Source organism: Triticum urartu, chromosome 3A, assembly GCF_056163025.1.
Source record: "Triticum urartu cultivar PI428250 chromosome 3A, HENAU_Tu73, whole genome shotgun sequence".
NCBI lineage: Eukaryota > Viridiplantae > Streptophyta > Magnoliopsida > Poales > Poaceae > Triticum > Triticum urartu.
In genome coordinates, this window is record NC_141875.1 from 21,883,050 (window position 1) to 21,902,076 (window position 19,027).

Genomic DNA, 19,027 nt, shown 5'->3' on the forward strand with positions numbered 1-19,027 from the left:
GTGAAGGTGAGAAAATAACGATATCCGCCACGAGCCTCAATATTCATCGGACCACATACATCTGTATGTATGATTTCCAACAGATCTTTTGCTCTCTCCATAGTACCGGAGAACGGTGTTTTAGTCATCTTGCCCATGAGGCACGGTTCGCAAGTACCAAGTGGTTCATAATCAAGTGGTTCCAAAAGTCCATCAGTATGGAGTTTCTTCATGCGCTTTACACCGATATGACCTAAACGGCAGTGCCACAAATAAGTTGCACTATCATTATCAACTCTGCATCTTTTGGTTTCAACATTATGAACATGTGTATCACTACTATCGAGATTCATTAGAAATAGACCACTCTTCAAGGGTGCATGACCATAAAAGATATTACTCATATAAATAGAACAACCATTATTCTCTGATTTAAATGAATAACCGTCTCGCATCAAACAAGATCCAGATATAATGTTCATGCTCAACGCTGGCACCAAATAACAATTATTTAGGTCTAACACTAATCCCGAAGGTAGATGTACAGGTAGCGTGCCGACCGCGATCACATCGACTTTGGAACCATTTCCCACGCGCATGGTCACCTCGTCCTTTGCCAGTGTTCGCTTAATCCGTAGTCTCTGTTTCGAGTTGCAAATATTAGCAATAGAACCAGTATCAAATACCCAGGTGCTACTGCGAGCTCTAGTAAGGTACACATCAATAACATGTATATCACATATACCTTTGTTCACCTTGCCATCCTTCTTATCCGCCAAATACTTGGGGCAGTTCCGCTTCCAGTGACCAGTCTGCTTGCAGTAGAAGCACTCAGTTTCAGGCTTAGGTCCAGACTTGGGTTTCTTCTCTTGAGTAGCAACTTGCTTGCTGTTCTTCTTGAAGTTCCCCTTCTTCTTCCCTTTGCCCCTTTTCTTGAAACCAGTGGTCTTGTTGACCATCAACACTTGATGCTCCTTTTTGATTTCTACCTCCGCAGCTTTCAGCATTGCGAAGAGCTCAGGAATAGTCTTAGTCATCCATTGCATATTATAGTTCATCACGAAGCTCTTGTAGCTTGGTGGCAGTGATTGGAGAATTCTGTCAATGACGCAATCATCTAGAAGATTGACTCCCATCTGAATCAAGTGATTATTATACCCAGACATTTTGAGTATATGCTCACTGACAGAACTGTTCTCCTCCATCTTGCAGCTATAGAACTTATTGGAGACTTCATATCTCTCAATCCGGGCATTTGCTTGAAATATTAACTTCAACTCCTGGAACATCTCATATGCTCCATGACGTTCAAAACGTCGTTGAAGTCCCGATTCTAAGCCGTAAAGCATGGCACACTGAATTATCGAGTAGTCATCAGCTTTGCTCTGCCAGACGTTCATAACATCTGGTGTTGCTCCAGCAGCAGGCCTGGCATCCAGCGGTGCTTCCAGGACGTAATTCTTCTGTGCAGCAATGAGGATAATCCTCAAGTTATGGACCCAGTCCGTGTAATTGCTACCATCATCTTTCAACTTTGCTTTCTCAAGGAACGCATTAAAATTCAACGGAACAACAGCACGGGCCATCTATCTACAATCAAACATACATAAGCAAGATACTATCAGGTACTAAGTTCATGATAAATTTAAGTTCAATTAATCATATTACTTAAGAACTCCCACTTAGATAGACATCCCTCTAATCCTCTAAGTGATCACGTGATCCAAATCAACTAAACCATAACCGATCATCAGGTGAAATGGATTAGTTTTCAATGGTGAATATCATTATGTTGATCATATCTACTATATGATTCACGCTCGACCTTTCGGTCTCCGTGTTCCGAGGCCATATCTGCATATGCTAGGCTCGTCAAGTTTAACCTGAGTATTCTGTGTGTGCAAAACTGGCTTGCACCCATTGTAGATGGACGTAGAGCTTATCACACCCGATCATCACGTGGTGTCTGGGCACGACGAATTTTGGCAACGGTGCATACTCAGGGAGAACACTTCTTGATAATTTAGTGAGAGATCATCTTATAATGCTACCGTCAATCAAAGCAAGATAAGATGCATAAAAGATAAACATCACATGCAATCAATATAAGTGATATGATATGGCCATCATCATCTTGTGCTTGTGATCTCCATCTCCGAAGCACCGTCATGATCACCATCGTCACCGGCGCGACGCCTTGATCTCCATCGTAGCATCGTTGTCGTCTCGCCAATCTTATGCTTCCACGACTATCGCTACCGCTTAGTGATAAAGTAAAGCATTACAGCGCGATTGCATTGCATACAATAAAGCGACAACCATATGGCTCCTGCCAGTTGCCGATAACTCAGTTACAAAACATGATCATCTCATACAATAAAATTTAGCATCATGTCTTGACCATATCACATCACAACATGCCCTGCAAAAACAAGTTAGACGTCCTCTACTTTGTTTGTTGCAAGTTTTACGTGGCTGCTACGGCCTTAAGTAAGAACCAATCTTACCTACGCATCAAAACCACAACGACAGTTTGTCAAGTTGATGCCGTTTTAACCTTCGCAAGGACCGAGCGTAGCCACACTCGGTTCAACTAAAGTTGGAGAAACTGACACCCGCCAGCCACCTGTGTGCAAAGCACGGCGGTAGAACTAGTCTCGCGTAAGCGTACGCGTAATGTCGGTCTGGGCCGCTTCATCCAACAATACCGCCGAACCAAAGTATGACATGTTGATAGGCAGTATGACTTATATCGCCCACAACTCACTTGTGTTCTACTCATGCATATAACATCAAACCATAAAACCTAGGCTCGAATGCCACTGTTGGGGAACGTAGTAATTTGAAAAAATTTCCTACGCACACGCAAGATCATGGTGATGCATAGCAACGAGAGGGAAGAGTGTTGTCTACGTACCCTCGTAGAGCGAAGCGGAAGCGTTGACGCAACGTAGAGGAAGTAGTCGTACGTCTTCCCGGTCCGACCGATCCAAGCACCGTTACTCCGGCACCTCCGAGTTCTTGGCACACGTACAGCTTGATGACGCTCCCCGGGCTCCGATCCAGCAAAGCTTCGGGGATGAGTTCCGTCAGCATGACGGCGTGGTGACGATCTTGATGTTCTACCGTCGCAGGGCTTCGCCTAAGCGCTGCTACAATATGACCGAGGTGGAATATGGTGGAGGGGGGCACCGCACACGGCTAAGGAACGATCACGATGATCAACTTGTGTGTTCTAGGGTGCCCCCCTGCCCCCGTATAGAAAGGAGCAAGGGGGAGGCCGGCCGGCCCTTGGGGCGCGCCAAGGAGAGGGGGGAGTCCTCCTCCTAGTGGGAGTAGGACTCCCCTTTCCTAGTCCAACTAGGAATAGAGAGGGGGAAGGAAAGAGAGGGAGAGGGAGAGGGAAAGGGCCCCCCCCTCCTAGTCCAATTCGGACTCCCCATGAGGGGGGGCGCGCCACCTCCTGGGCTGCTGCCCTCTCTCTCCCCTCAGGCCCACTAAGGCCCATTACTTCCCCGGGGGGTTCCAGTAACCCCACCGGCACTCCGGTTTTATCCGAAATCATCCGGAACAATTCCGGTGTCCGAATATAGTCGTCCAATATATCGATCTTTATGTCTCGACCATTTTGAGACTCCTCGTCATGTCCATGATCACATTCGGGACTCCGAACAACCTTCGGTACATCAAAATACATAAACTCATAATGAAACTGTCATCGTAACTTTAAGCGTGCGGACCCTACGGTTCGAGAACAATGTAGACATGACCGAGACACGTCTCTGGTCAATAACCAATAGCGGGACCTGGATGCCCATATTGGCTCCTACATATTCTACGAAGATCTTTATCGGTCAGACCGCATAACAACATACGTCGTTCCCTTTGTCATCGGTATGTTACTTGCCCGAGATTCGATCGTCGGTATCCAATACCTAGTTCAATCTCGTTACCGGCAAGTCTCTTTACTCGTTCCGTAATACATCATCCCGCAACTAACTCATTAGTTGCAATGCTTGCAAGGCTTAAGTGATGTGCATTACCGAGAGGGCCCAGAGATACGTCTCCGACGATCGGAGTGACAAATCCTAATCTCGAAATACGTCAACCCAACATGTATCTTTGGAGACACCTGTAGAGCACCTTTATAATCACCCAGTTACGTTGTGACGTTTGGTAGCGCACAAAGTGTTCCTCCGGCACACGGGAGTTACATAATCTCATAGTCATAGGAACATGTATAAGTCATGAAGAAAGCAATAGCAACATACTAAACGATCGGGTGCTAAGCTAGTGGAATGGGTCATGTCAATCAGATCATTCAACTAATGATGTGATCCCGTTAATCAAATGGCAACTCTTTGTCCATGGTTAGGAAACATAACCATCTTTGATTAACGAGCTAGTCAAGTAGAGGCATACTAGTGACACTTTGTTTGTCTATGTATTCACACATGTATTATGTTTCCGGTTAATACAATTCTAGCATGAATAATAAACATTTATCATAATATAAGGAAATAAATAATATCTTTATTATTGCCTCTAGGGCATATTTCCTTCATTTCCATGCCAGAGGGTGCCGGAGCAAAAGCCCGCGCAGCCGCACGCGAAGCTGAGGTGCTGCGAGCTTTAGGCCTTGCTGCCGCCTCCCTCGCCGGCCTCCCTTCGAGCTGGAGCTCGTGGTCAGCGGCAAGGAGCAGCAGCAGCGGCGGCTGCAAGCAACAGCACCACGAGCCTCGCCTGCCTCGGCGCGCTCCCCGAGCTCCTGCTCATCCCGGAAGCCCTCGCCGCCGAGCCGCAGGCCGCACTCTGGTGCCGAGATGACAACAGGCTCGCATTCGCAGTTCGGTCCCTGTGTCACGCCGAGAAGGACCTAGCCCACCTCTCCGCCTCTGTGCATGCCACAGTCAAGTTCCCCATGCCCTCCGCGTCCAATAGCGCGGCGGAGGTCGAGGTGTCCGAGGTGCTCGCCGAGGCCGTGGCCACTGCCGTGTTTCGGTCGTCGAAGCCGTGTCCTTTGCCGCCACCTCCAAAAAGACCACCGCAACATCCTCTAGCATAGGAGCAGTAGCAGCGGCCGCAAGCAGCATCACCACAGCTCCGGCCTCCTCTCGCCTCCTGCGACGACCGCGGGTGAGCCAGAGCTCTGCAACACCCTCCTCCCCTTCCGCTGGAACGGGACATTGAGGCTCCCGCCCGCCACGAGGCTCGGTGCAGTGCGCGAGGACCACGACGAGCAGCTCCTGCAGCACGTGCGAGAGCCATGGCGAACAGCTCCTGCAGTGCGAGCACCTTGGCGAAGCACCTCGGGCAGGTGACGCGCGCACCTCGCTGTCGTCCTGGGCGTGCGAGGATGGGCCGTCCTGTGGACCATCTTCCTCGGTCAGGAGCGGCGGGGGCGTCTTCATGGTGGGCATGTCACCGGAGTTGACCTGCTTCCTCCCATGCACAGGAGGTATTTGGTAAAATGCCAAAGAAAGATAGAGAGAGGAGGAAGAAGAATGACATGTGGGCCCCACCTGTCATAAGGTCAACTTAACGGTCAAAATAAACATAGTTGACTTTGCTGTCACGTCAGCCTTGACGGGCGGGTCCTGCATGTCATAAATGTGTTTAAATCATCTAAACCTGTCATTTTTCAAAAGTGGTAGTTTTTAGTCACAAAATTAAAAAAATTTGGTAGTTATCTGTCACTTTTTTGAATGTGGTAATTCTGTGGGACGGCAACCTCTAATGTGATAGTTTTTTGTTAAATACTCCTTCCTTAAAGACGACATCACATGACACCACTAAATTTCTCTTGACAGGATCGAACATACGGTACGCTTTCGACCCTTGCTCATATCTGACAAATATCATCTGTGAGCTGCGATCTGAGAGCTTAGTGATGCCTGGACCCACCTTCTTCACATGACCCACACACCCAAAAATGCACAGCTGGCTCACATTCGGTGCCACACTTTTTGTAGGGGATCGATTCAGCAGATAGACAACAACATTGACAGCCTCTTCCCAAAATTTCCCTGGCACTCCCATACTTTTCATCAAGCTTCTCGCCATCCCTGCCACAGTCTGGTTTCTCCTTTCAACAACACCATTCTGTTGAGGTGAGTACGGCGCTGTCAGAAAATGATTGATCCTCTGCTGGTCACAATGCTCTACAAATTCAGTTGAGGTGAACTCTCCTCCTCTGTCTGTGCGCACCCCTTTCAGTTTCAGGTCACGCTCCAGCTCGGCAGCAGTTTTGAACTTACAGAAGGCGTAGAATGCCTCATCATTGGTGTGCAGAAAAGCAACCCACATGTACCTTGAGTGATCATCCACGACCAACATAAAATACTATTTCTCGCTGTGTGTAGCCAGAGTAATCGGGCCACACAAATCTGCATGTACCAGCTCGACGGGCTGCACTGCTCCATACACTGACTCGGTTGGGAATGAGTGCCTCTTCTGCTTGCCAATCATGCACCCTTCGCAGATCTTGTTCACATGTTCTATGAGAGGCATGCCTTCTACCATCTCAGCCTGTGCCGGACTCTTCAGTGCACGGAAATTTACGTGACCATACCGCTTGCGCCAAAGCCACGCCTCTGAATCTCCCATGGAGAGCAGGCATACAGGTTCAGTTTGCTGAATATCCAGAACATACATTCGGTTCCTAGTTCGCTTCATACGAGCAAGTACACTTCTCTGAAGGTCCCACACTGTCATCACACCATCCCCAGCCGCACACCTGCACCCATTTTCATCCAATTGGCCTAAGTTGATGATGTTCTTCTTGAGGCATGGAATATAGTACACGTCAGAGAGCACACGGTGATCCCCGGTGTGACACTGCATCATGACTGAACCACGCCCGCAGATCTCAACAGCCGACCCGTCACCAAAGCGCACCCTTCCTTTGACAGTTTCATCTAGTGCAGCAACCTTTCCAAAGCACCATGTCATGTGGTTTCTCGCACCAGTGTCCAAGTACCATGAGATCCCCTTGTCACCAGTGAGTTTCGGCACCACTTTTTCTTCATACTGGAATAAGCTACTTTTGTGTTTTGTTGGAGATACGAACGATGATAGATCATACATGTATGCTATTATGAAACAAGGAGTAGTTGTCTCTCTGATAATGGGCCGCACACTTCAATAAACAGGAATGTGCGGTGACTATGTGAATGGCCAGAGCAAATCGCACCTATATTGATTCTATGATCGCAAGAACGATCTTTGATAATTAATGAATTCAATGCTTAGTTGGCCTGATATACTACTCTATATTTGATACAAAGTGATATACTAGTAAGTCCATTTGACCCAAAAAATGAGAGAAATTCCGAACTCCAGACAGAGATACATGCATATATCCAGTGCTTATTTGCACATCGATCTAACATTGCTGTCATGTTACAACACACATATAATACCAGGATGTAACATTTGCACACCTAGCTTGTCGCTTTGATTTACATGTGTCTTAAATTGGGCCGAGGATCAGTTCCAAGTCAGTGTATAAAAAGGCTTCGCCTTGATTGCCAGATTGCTCGGTAGAAAAAGGCTAAATTGACGCGTGGTGACAAGCCTGCAGTGGCTGACTGTTCAGTGTCGTCCCGAGACTGTAGAAGAGCAGAGGAGATGACTGAGAACCGCTTCACTGAGGAATACGGAGCTGTCGTCTATGAGTCCACACATCCTCTAAGTCACATCTTCAAGGCTCTAGAGAAGTAGCCAATTGGAAGGCTGGAGACCAGCAGATTTGCAACATTCATCACTTGGCATATCAGGACCTATTGCTCAATTTGGGGAATTGCGCCCTCCTCTGTGCCGTTGCGATAAAGCAATATTTGTCCTGATACTTCTCAAGCCTCAAGCTTCTTGTCTCTTCGCCCCATGCTCTATGCTATAGTGGTATCTTACTAAACCCACCCGGCCCGGATTCACAATGTGTATACATTCCTTGGCTTGTATATTTAGGGCCAGTTCTTTCGGGCGGCTTAAAAAATAAGCTGCCTCTCCCCAGCTTAAAAAATAAGCCGCTCCTAAAATTTGTTGAGGCTTCTAAATTAGTTATCCCATAACTAGTTCATAAGCCCCAATAAATAACAGAAACGGCTTATGGGAAAAGCTAGGGAGTAGGCGGCTTATTTTTTAAGCTGCCAAAAGAACTGGCCCTTATACATGTGAATGGCCAGAGCAGATCACACCACCGGGCGATCATGTGATAATTAATGAATTCAATGCTTGGTGGTCCTTATATGCTGCTACATATTAATACCATGAGATATGTCCATTTAACCGGAAAATGAGGGAAATTGAGGACTCCAGAAAGAGACACGAGCATATATCCAAAACTTATTTACACATTGTTGACAGGTTACAACACATGCATATTTGCAGGAGTTACTTACAGATGGATCTAACATAGTTATCAGGCTTGTCTCTCCGCTATGAACAAAACTACATAACTTTCCGCTATGAACAAAACTACATAAACGACGTGGAACACACAAAGATGCACTCAATCAAGCATACAATACATTAACCGCTTACTGTAATTCCCCGTGTATTCAGACATTCATGCTAGCTCATACATCCAGGCTATGAGCTAGCTATAGGTGAACCAATTCCCGCCCACATACGCATAGTCAGATTCAGTTACTTAATTAACCATGTATTCAGACATTCATGCTAGCTCATACATCCAGGCTAACGCGGTTTAAAACAATAGTAGGATGTTACTATAATCAGATCACACAAGAATCAACAATGCCTAGAATCCACATATTATTATCGGCATCATCTCCAAAATACATAAATGGCTCTATCCGCGATAGATATAACCAGGATCAGAAATTAAGAACCACAGAAGTTGGATAGTTTGTAACCTCAGGCTCAGATCACCTGAAGCAGCTCTAGTACCTGCAACACAAGGAAGCGGCCAGCAAGCAAAAACCAATTAGTCCATCGGCTAACCAACCTATTATTAATTCCAATAATGGGATTATTCAACAGCCACAAGAGAAACATTTTGTCATCTTGTTATTACCTCCTTTCTCCTATGTCTGCCTTCTGTTTTGGCCTGGAACTACTGTCTAAGCAGGCCACCACCTTTGCTGCAGCCAATCATTTTATCCAAGCGCGTCTTGAAACTAATATTGACTTCATACTGAGCCCCCAGTACACGAAGCCGTTTTAACCAAAAGAACTTCTTGGCCAGCTCATGTGTCTCTGCCTTTTTAACCACAAATACTTTCTTCACGTGCGTTGAGAATTGCTCCCTGGATTTCTTATCAATATGAGGTGATCGTAACACGGTGTATAAGGCTCGTGATTCAGGCAACCCAATCTTGTGCGTGTAAGGCTCAAGCCCCTTCAGATTGTGATTTTGGTTATTGAAAGATTTCATCGCTATGCGTATCTTGGCAGGCAGGTTCTGGGAGTGCATCCTACTTGGGTATATACCTTCCTTGGTCTCCTCAATAGGCTTGTGAAGCTACAATGATAAACAACTTGATATTGTTAATTACTACAAGAAAGGAATTAGCAAATGTGTTCTCAACTTTTCTTTTCAGCAATAGGACTTCTATCCGTTTTTCAATACTATTTCCTTTCCTACAGTGGGATATATGTAGTGAATTATTCTACTACCAGAAGTCACGAGAAAATCTAGAAATTCCGTAGACATACTTCAACTATTTTTTTGTTAATTACTCTACCTATGTTTCAAAATTTGAAGTCTAAATACAACTTGTGAAAAAAGGACAAACATCATCAGGGATAATTCTGAGAAGAACATCAGAATTCTCATTTTTCATACTCCTAACACAGACCGTGTTTAAACATGAAATTTTAATCACAGATAGAACAAGTTTAGAGTTAAATGTACATCTGTTTCAGAAGTTCTTGTAACTTTCGATAGTAGATTGCATGAAGATCGCCCAATAAGCCTAGTCTCACCCAAACTGTCTCCATCTTGTTATCATAATTGATCATACAAATTCCAATTCGCAAAACGCCTACTTTTTTTCAGTTTAAGTGGCCTCTGGGTGATATCGCTCTAAGAGTATATGGCAGGAGCTGTGCTGTTTAAACTGTTTCCAGAGATGAAAATTGCTGCCAAACGGGCCATATGCTAATAGGGTTCCAATGAGCCTCTTTATGCCAAATTAAATGCCGATAGGCAGCATATAAACATGTCTGCATAGCATCACGAGTCGGCATAGTGCAGATCCACACCAGAATCAACTGCTATTCATTTGTCACCTAAATCTGCACCTGTCTTCCCACAGAGACATTTCACACGCTAAAGTAACGAACGGCGACACGGCCGCACAGATCGAAAAACACAGATGAATAACACTACTCGCATCAAGAACATGAGGGAGGGTGGGATCCGAGAGGGAAGCCAAACCTGTTTGGCATCGGAGCCGAGACGGCGCACGGTCGCCGGCCGCTGCACGAGCCTCGACAGGTCCGGCTGCTTCCTCCTCCATAGCTCCGACACGAACCTGTAAGCGCCTGCGAACCACGTGTTCGTCGTAAACGGGGGCGTAAGAGTCCGCGCGAGAATGCTAACCGGCGAGATCGCGGGAGAGGGGGGGAGCTGGTAGAAGGAGGCGCTCACCCATGGCGGCCGGTGTGTCCGGCGGCGGCGAGGTGAAGTTTGGAGATGGGCGAAAATGGTGGCAGTCAGATGGGCTAGGGCTCTGGAATGGTTGGGCATCTGCGGGTCACGGGCACTCTCATGGGCCGGGAAACTGGCTTTTCAATAACACCTGGGCCAGACGTCCGAGCACGTTGTTTGTCTTACGGTTTTTTTTTCAAAATCACTAATTGAGGAGTACTAACACTCTCATCTTCTTAGGTTGTGACGAGTGACGTGCTGCATATGCGCCACATGTCACAACACGAGAGTTTTCCCTTTTTGTAGATTCATTTATTTAAAACGTTTTATCTCTTAAACCGCGCATCTAAATTTAGAACCGATTTCATCGTTGGATTCCTCCGTCGAGATTTTTAAAACTAGATTCTATGTTGATAGGATTTGACAAAGTTTTTTTTCACAAAAAAACCAAAAAAAACTGAACCGGAAGTATGGGCTTTTTCTTTCCAAAAGAGGCACGTCTGTGCCTCTCGTTGGATTATACTCGTGCCTCTCGCGGAAGCAAAACCATACCTCTCGCGAAAGGATTTTTTTTGTTTCCGAAGGAGTACGGCCGTGCCTCTCGTGAAAGAAAAACATAGAAAACGCTCTTTTTTCTGTGTCTCTCGCGAAAGCACAATTGTGCTTCTCACGGAAGCAAAACCGTGCCTCTCATAAAAAGGAAAACACGGGTGTTTTTTTCCGTTTCCGAGAGACACGGCTGTGACTCTCGCGAAAGTACAACCATGCCTCTCGCGAAAGCAAAACTGTGCCTCTCATGAAAGAAAAAAAACAGAAAACGCATTTTATTTCGTTTCCAAAAGGCACGGCCATGACTCTCACGAAAGCAAAACCTTGCCTCTCGCGGAAGCAAAATCGTGACTCTCGCGGAAGAAAAGAAAAAGAAAACGTGTTTTTCTTTTTGAATGTTTTTTTATCCAAAAGCTAAGGGAGACTGGTGAAAAACCGAAACGTCAAAAAAATACAGTTTAAAAGCCGAAAACGCGTGCGGAAAAAAATCCGGAGAAAGCGTCCAGAGCGCGACACGTGGCGGGCAGCTGAGAGCGTCAAGTGACGCTGATCGTTGTGAGGCTCCCGAAGATGCGCTCATCAACTAGTCATGCTCACTTTTTTCCTTGTATAAGAAATACAAAACACATACTTACCCCTATGAGCATCGGAGACTGTGCCGTCACATATTGAGATCGAGGAAATGAACATCATTGAGAAGTCTAAAATATATTCAAGAAAATGTGAGAACATGTGTCAAGTCTAGAGCTTGAACCTGGGTGGATTAGTTTCACCATATAAGAATTCTAATCATCTGAGCTACCCTTCGTTCAATGTTTTTTTCTGTTATTATACAAGCTCATTTGCTCAAATTGGAAAACTAGTAGAACTGTTGGATTGCTCTTACTCAGATTTTTTTAAATGTGTGGACGGCAAGCCTACCCTATTTAATGGATCCGGCACGTGCACTTCGGTTTCCTTCTAGAGACCTGCATTTTTTTTTACTTTTACTCCCCTCATATTTACTTTTTTGTTAATTTAGTAGCATTTTTCATTTTCTTTTGGAATGAATCTCTATTTTTTATTGGAAAGCTATATATTAAGCAAGAATGTTAGGTTGTTTATAATGTTCTTTAACTTTTTCGATAGAACTATTAAAGTCTCTAATTTACAGTTAATTTCCCTTTGCTAAAGTTTGCACAATTTGTTTATCCACTTCCTTCTCTATAAGGTTGTGTTTTCTGGGGCAAATAGTTAGCTTTATTAGACATCAAATAGGGGATTAAATTCTTGGTGCAGAAGATTCAATACATATGTTTGTGGTTGAAGCCTCCACACCACAAATCGATAGTCTGTTCATCGCATCACAGCTAATTCATGAGGAAAAATAGTACAACAGCTCTTTATCATCGAAACACACACTTCTCGCATATGCTCCATTGTTGCCTTAATCTCCGTGAATAGGTAAGCCCACTTTGCTGTATCGTGGAATGTCGCAATCACCGCTTCAACTAGAAGAGAGCACTCATATTCTATTATCATCGGAATGTGGATACATTTAACTGCCTACTTGGCACCTTCATGTAACTCAAGGCTATCAACACCCATTGTGGCAGTTCAAGGCCTTCGATGTGACTGCATTAAAGTGGTATTCCTCCTGATACCTCTCAAGCCTCAAGGTTCTTGGTTCTCTCCCTGCCCTTCTATGCAATAGTTGTGTCTTACCAAAGTGGTCTGACCCCTATTCTCAAAATATGTATACATTCTTGGTTTGTATATTTATACAGGTGAATGGATGGATCAAATCTTACTGTTATTCGAGGATTGTGATATGGGTGTGCATGCATTTCAATGTTTGGTTGGTATGGAATGCTACTCCATATTTAATACCAACTTACGAACTGATATATTAGTATATCTATTTGATCGAAAAAGAGAAAATTTGAAGTCCAAACACAGAACACATGCCCATATCCAAAACATACTTACACATCGATCTAACATTGTTGCGAGATAACACATCTACATAGCTCAGAGTTTGGGCCAACTTTAAAGCCATGGTTTCGTGAAACCTTTTTTGTGTGGCACAGAGAGACATGTTTTTCCATTTTTCAGGTTTTTCCACACCTTCTACCACACCACTATCATAATTTGGACCTCTAGAGTTAGCAACCCCAAGTGATGCGCACCATCGATAAGCTTACATGGTAACCAATCACCTAGTTTTGTTTGTTTTCTTGATTTTCATTTTAAACATGTTTTCCCAGGAAGATAATTTGTTTGATGTTGTGGTATTTTTCCAATCTAATATTTGGCATAAAAACATCATGAGTTGTGCTTCGATACCCCCCCCCCCCCTTCAGCATATTAGCTTTTCATGAATCAAAAAGTTATTTTAAAAGGCTATCACCATATTAGCTTGCACATCAAGCATATTGAGCAGATCGATTTGGATTTAAAAACACTACATTATCCTTTTTAATTGAAGGGGTGCCTTGCAATCTCCACCTTTAATATGCATAGGAAATTCGTAAACTTTCTTTGGGGGGGGGGGGGGGGGTCCCATGCTCAACCGTCTCGTCATCATGGTCGAGGGGAAAACACACAATGGACAAAGATGTGAATCATATGCGATAAAACTAGCAAAATGAAGGGAAACAAGAAACATTGTTGCCAAACACAATATAAATCACAGTTGATTTGCTTTGTAACCCCTAGGTCGGAGACTACCAAGAAACTGGCCACACGCTAACAACAACTACCCAATGGTGAGGTGGAGTAGAACCTAGTCTTCGATGCGACACCTCCAACAAGGAATACGTATCCTATCATCTTGCATCATCAACGGTAGATTGAACCAGTAAGGCAGAGTGTTGGGTTTTCCTCCAAGCAGTATGTAACATCAATGTGTAACAGTGCACCACAACAATATAATCAGGCAAGGAACACCGCATAACATCATTGTCGTCGGGTCCAAATAGCTAGGCCTAGGATTTTGCATTGGGTAGTTGATACAAAAGATGTCGAGTGAGCTCTCGAGACGCCATTGTAATCGGATCTAAATAGCCATGCCTAGATTTTTCACCCTAGATAATTGATACATAAGCTACCCATTGAGCCCTCAATACGCCACCATTGTCGGATCTAGTCAATGACTATACCACCAAGTCATGTTTCACCACCATCGCGACTGATCCTCATTACCACCACCACTCCTAAGATCTGCCTAGAGGATCAATGTCGTCCGCGAGACAAAAATTTAAAATTGAGAGTGGCAAAGGTGTCATGTAATGTTAGCGTGGGCCAAGCTGGCCAAATCTAACTAATTCTCTCTCACATAAGAGGATTAGCAAGAAGATATACATGCATTTGTGAGAGAATGGGGGAGCTACAGCGCCATCTAGTCCCCTGACTCCGCCCTTGGTAGAGACATTTACTCCCTCCGTCCCTAAATACTTGTCGGGGAGATGAATAAAATTGAATGTATCTATAACTAAAATACGTTTAGATACATTCATTTCTTCAACAAGTATTTTTGGACAGAGGGAGTACTACCAAACGGCTACCGTAGACGACGGCGGAAGTAGACACCTAAGCAACCGCCAAAACGGCGTCCCGAAGGGTCTTGGGAGGCCACCATTGGATTCTTACAAGCAGGCCGAAGTCTCGGATCAGTCGCCCCACACACCATGCCTCCAGTCTCCAGAGGAGAGGCGGACACAAGGGCGCGCGGCAGAACGAGGAAGGAGATCGAGCAGGAAGGCGGCTTCAGGGGAAAGAGGAAACATGCACGGTTTTCCAACGTACGGATAGCTTAGCCCCTGGTCACGAACGTGCATCTAACAAGTGCTGCTACAAGTACCACAACAAAGCGGGCTAGCGAGCGCGTTATACCAAACCCGCGGTGGCGGGCGATGAAACGCACATCGCATCTCGCATATAGGCTTAGCTCCTAATGCAAGTCACTTGACGGAGGGCCCTGCCTGCCTCCGACGTCCCCCAAAAATTGTTTGTTTACTGCTCAGCTCTCGCCTCGGCGCCTGTCGTAGGAGTAATAATTACTCGGAGATTACTTGCTTGCTAACCATGCCCATCGCGTCCGTCCCATCTTCTCTTTTCTAGATCACGTTGGGCCCCATGCACGTATGCCCTCCCCATGATATGATATGAAAATCTCTCCGCCACCTTTATGGGCCGAGCCGGGCTATAAACTTCGGGTTCTCCCAAACCATCTTGGCTTTGATCTCTCCACCTAGCCATCTCCCACACCACTTTCCTCTCTCTGGAGCAAAGTGCTCCGAGCAGCCAGCCAGTGGGTGCCTGCCATCGCGGTTGGTTGGCTTCCTTCCTTAGCCAAAGCCACCAGACCGCCCCAAAGCAGAAAAGCTAGCTTCTCCACCGTACGCACGCCTCTAGAGCAAGCAAGCATACACATCATCATATCAGTGGTCGATCTGCCATCTGCATCGTCGTCGTCGTCGACGCAGATAGATGCGTAATGGGAGCAGCTCATCTTGCTCTTCTTCTCCGGTGGGGTTGCACCTGCAGCAAGTGTTTGGCTCGCAGGCTCCTTCTCATGGCCGGCAGCTTGGTAGCAGCTCCTCCTACTGCCCTCGTCCCATGGCGGAGCTGCTGCAGGTGACGTGGCTGCCCGCGTCCGGCGGTGGCGGCCCCGGCGGTCTCCTCCACGCCTTGGCCTCTCTCAGCTTTCTGCTCCTCCTCGCCTACCTCTCGCTCTTCCTCCTCGCCAAGCTCTTCGCCCGACTCCACCGCGCAAGGTAATTAGGGCGTAGTGTGTAGTAGTAGGATGCTTACTGACTAAGTAACTATTGCTCCTTCAATTCAGCCATGCATGTTCACGAATTTCTGCTCACTTCTTCTGCGTACGTGCATGTGTGCAGGGAGCGCCGTGGCCGTGACAACCGTGCGGAGAGTAACCCCGGGAAGGAGGACGTGGCCGCCGCCGACGACATCCACCTCGCCGGAGGGGAGCGGCAGGCGGGGGGCACGCTGTTCTGGTTCGACGAGGCCGTGTTCGAGGACACCGCCCTGCTTGGCCTTGGCGACGAAGCAAAGAATCACCTTTTGTACACTGGTGCTGGTGGTACGGCTGCGCAACATTGCTTGGAGGTGGCGGAGACCAGCTGCGCCTTTCACACGGCCCCGCCGGAATCCACCAACCGCGTCTCATTCGCGCCGCGCGAGGAGGAGGACCACCGCGCCGAAAGTGATGCCGCCACTGCCGGTGCCACCGCCACCGCGGCCCAGGAGCAGGAAGAGGCCAGGGTTGACGTGACCGTCTCCGTAGCCGACGACGGCGTCCCCATGGCGGCTGATGGGTATCGGCAGAATGGTCCGGTCGCCGCGTCGTCGTCACTACCGAAGAATGATTCCGTTCAAGGCAATCTCCTAGGTAGCTAGATTCCATTCCGTTCGTATCCTCGCTCACTTCTTTTTCACCGGTCACTTCTCAGCTTGATCTTACACTGCTTGTCATCCAACTCTACGGTTGCAGAGAGGCAACGAAGCAGAGGAGGAGGAGAAGGTCGCCGCGACGGTGATCATCGTGAAGACGGGCATGGAGTAGAAGAAGAGCCGGGGGAGGAGGAGGAGAAGGCCGCGGGCTTTCCGGACGTGAAGCGGCTGGTGAACAGCCACGCGCTGGCCGACACGAAGAAGCTGCAGCTGGACGGCGGCGCGCGGCTGCGGCCGCGGCGAGAGGAGGAGGACGGGGACAGCTGCCGGTTCGGCGCGTCGACGCTGACGAGCGAGTCGACGTCCAAGAGCTCGGTGGAGTGGCAGAGCTCGACGGTGACGACCGGCAAGGACGCCTACTCGGACCTCTTCTCGTCGTCGTCGCGCCGGAGCTCGGCGAGGTGGGAGTCCTACACGCTCTTCCGCAAGTACGACGAGGACATGGTCTACTTCCACCGCGTCGGCGCCCAGAAGCTCACCGAGACAGGTATGCACCTACACCAGATTGTTTACTGCCAAATTGATTGTACCTAGGAAAACTGATGAATTTGCTCATCATCATCATCACCAAATATTCCCCAATTATCATCATCACCTCTACTAGATCAACTTTTGTTGCAAACAAGCTCCGGTCGCCCGTATTTCCAGTTCTTTGCGACGCTTTTCAGGGGCATGTGTGGGCTCAATGGAGAATTCTTATTACACGTTCCCAATAGAACAAATCATTACATGTTCCTCCACGCACGTTATCTAGTCCTAGTACTACAAATCTAGCTAACACATTATTGTACGAACAATGTTCCATTTTTAATTTGTGTTCTTGCTGCCGGCTGAAGAATTATGGACGATGATGACGTCGATGCATGTGTGTTGTGCATGCAGAGTCGTTCAGGTCGATCAAGTGCCAGCCGCGGTCGATGTCGCAGCGGATCACGCACAAGCTGTCCATGGCGGCGCCGAGGCCGAGGCCCGCGTCGGCGGAGGCGCCGGCGATAGGGCTGCGCGACCCGTACCCGGAGCTGGAGCGGGTGTACGTGGCCCAGATCTGCCTCACCTGGGAGGCCCTCAACTGGAACTACACCACCTTCCGCCGCCACAACGGCGGCGTCGTCGGCGGCACCATGATGCTGGAGGAGCGGTGCTGCCCGGCGCGCGTGGCGCAGGAGTTCCAGCAGTTCCAGGTGCTGCTCTACCGGTTCATGGAGAACGAGCCCTTCGAGCACGGTCGCCGGCCCGAGGTGTACGCCCGGATGAAGAACTCCTCCCCGAAGCTGCTCCTCGTCCCAGAGTTCAGAGGTACTACCATTGATCTGCCATGTTGTAAACGTAATCTTGTATACTGAATACTAATTCAAAATTAATTTGTTTGTGATTAATTAACTTGGTTAATGTGCACAGAGGAGGAGGACGAGAAGGACGACCTGATATCGGCGGTGCAGTTCCTGCACATCCTGGAGGAGTCCATCCGGACGTTCATGGCGTTCCTCCGCGCCGACAAGCGTAGCCACTACCAGATGTTCAGGGAGATGGTCCGGCGGAGGACGAGCGCCGCCGACCAGTCGATCGTCATCACCCTCAAGAGAACCAACAAGGCCGTGAGTGATCCGACGAATTTCTTACGTACGTGCAAGCAATGTTCATGCATTCTGAAAGTTTTTGTGTGGATCAGAAGAAGAGCCGTCTCAAGGACCTGAGCCGGCCGCGGCGGTGCCTGAAGCGGATCAAGCTGCGGGAGCAGGAGGAGGTGGCGGTGCTGCTGGGGCTCATCGACCTCAAGGTGGTGGCCCGGGTGCTGCGCATGCCGGAGATCACGGAGCAGCAGCTGCACTGGTGCGAGGAGAAGATGGGCCGGCTCCGTGTCGACCCGCAGCAGGGCACCATGGAGCGAGACCCCTCACCCCTCTTCTTCCCCGCGCACTGAGTGAGATCTCCTCAGAACCTCCGTCGACCGATCCATGGATCCATCCATGCACACTCTTTTGACTGTAACCCTACTTTTCCTTTTCTTTATTTCGTTCACCTTATCTTCCCTTTCTCTTTTTATTGTTGTAGCGACAAAAGAAAAGATAAAGCTGTAGTGTTTGCGTAGACACGAGAATATGCATGCAACGCACTCAGCCTCTAGCTAGCTACTAGTAGCAGTAGTACAATATACTACGTACTGTGTATAAAAAGAAGCGAGATCGATCGGATTCATCTCGAGATGGGATGACGACGGTGTTGTAAAGGCGTAATGTACACCTATCTGTGGAAAAATAAGATGAGATCGGCCCGGTTCCGTCTTGCAGTTGGGCGCATGTGATGTGGTGCATGCTGACATGCATACACAGACAGAGATAAAAGAGAGAGAGATATTGGGATCGGCAGGCGGCAGTACCATGTCACCGTGTGTGCGTGACACAACCCAAAGCAAAAGTGGGCGGGCTA

The 19,027-nt window shown here is 47.6% G+C and overlaps 2 protein-coding genes across 2 annotated transcripts; one reads left to right on the forward strand and one right to left on the reverse strand.

Annotated features, from left to right (window-relative positions):
- Window positions 1-8,609: 8,609 nt before the first annotated feature.
- LOC125547710 (small ribosomal subunit protein uS10m-like) lies at window positions 8,610-10,718 on the reverse strand. The gene is made up of 4 exons (XM_048711512.2): window positions 10,598-10,718; window positions 10,385-10,491; window positions 9,020-9,466; window positions 8,610-8,892 (listed from the first exon to the last, which is right to left on the reverse strand). Exons 1-3 carry the CDS (start codon window positions 10,599-10,601, stop codon window positions 9,059-9,061), a joined length of 519 nt encoding a protein of 172 aa, XP_048567469.1. The 5' UTR covers window positions 10,602-10,718; the 3' UTR covers window positions 8,610-8,892; window positions 9,020-9,058.
- A 4,629-nt stretch (window positions 10,719-15,347) lies between these two features.
- LOC125542441 (DNA ligase (DUF1666)) lies at window positions 15,348-18,890 on the forward strand. The gene is made up of 6 exons (XM_048705486.2): window positions 15,348-15,903; window positions 16,027-16,538; window positions 16,641-17,087; window positions 17,483-17,896; window positions 17,999-18,195; window positions 18,270-18,890. The coding sequence occupies exons 1-6, from the start codon at window positions 15,617-15,619 to the stop codon at window positions 18,519-18,521; spliced, it is 2,109 nt and encodes a 702-aa protein (XP_048561443.2). The 5' UTR covers window positions 15,348-15,616; the 3' UTR covers window positions 18,522-18,890.
- The last annotated feature ends 137 nt before the right edge of the window (window positions 18,891-19,027 follow it).

Bases quoted from the DNA above. Each gene is read 5' to 3' on its own strand.
- LOC125547710 (XM_048711512.2), bottom strand. The intron at 9,467-10,384 runs GTTTGGCTTCCC...TTATCATTGTAG, and splicing joins TCGGCTCCGATGCCAAACAG to CTTCACAAGCCTATTGAGGA.
- LOC125542441 (XM_048705486.2), top strand. From the start codon at position 15,617: ATGCGTAATGGGAGCAGCTCATCTTGCTCTTCTTCTCCGGTGGGGTTG. The intron at 17,088-17,482 runs GTATGCACCTAC...TTGTGCATGCAG, and splicing joins CCAGAAGCTCACCGAGACAG to AGTCGTTCAGGTCGATCAAG. The intron at 17,897-17,998 runs GTACTACCATTG...TAATGTGCACAG, and splicing joins CCTCGTCCCAGAGTTCAGAG to AGGAGGAGGACGAGAAGGAC.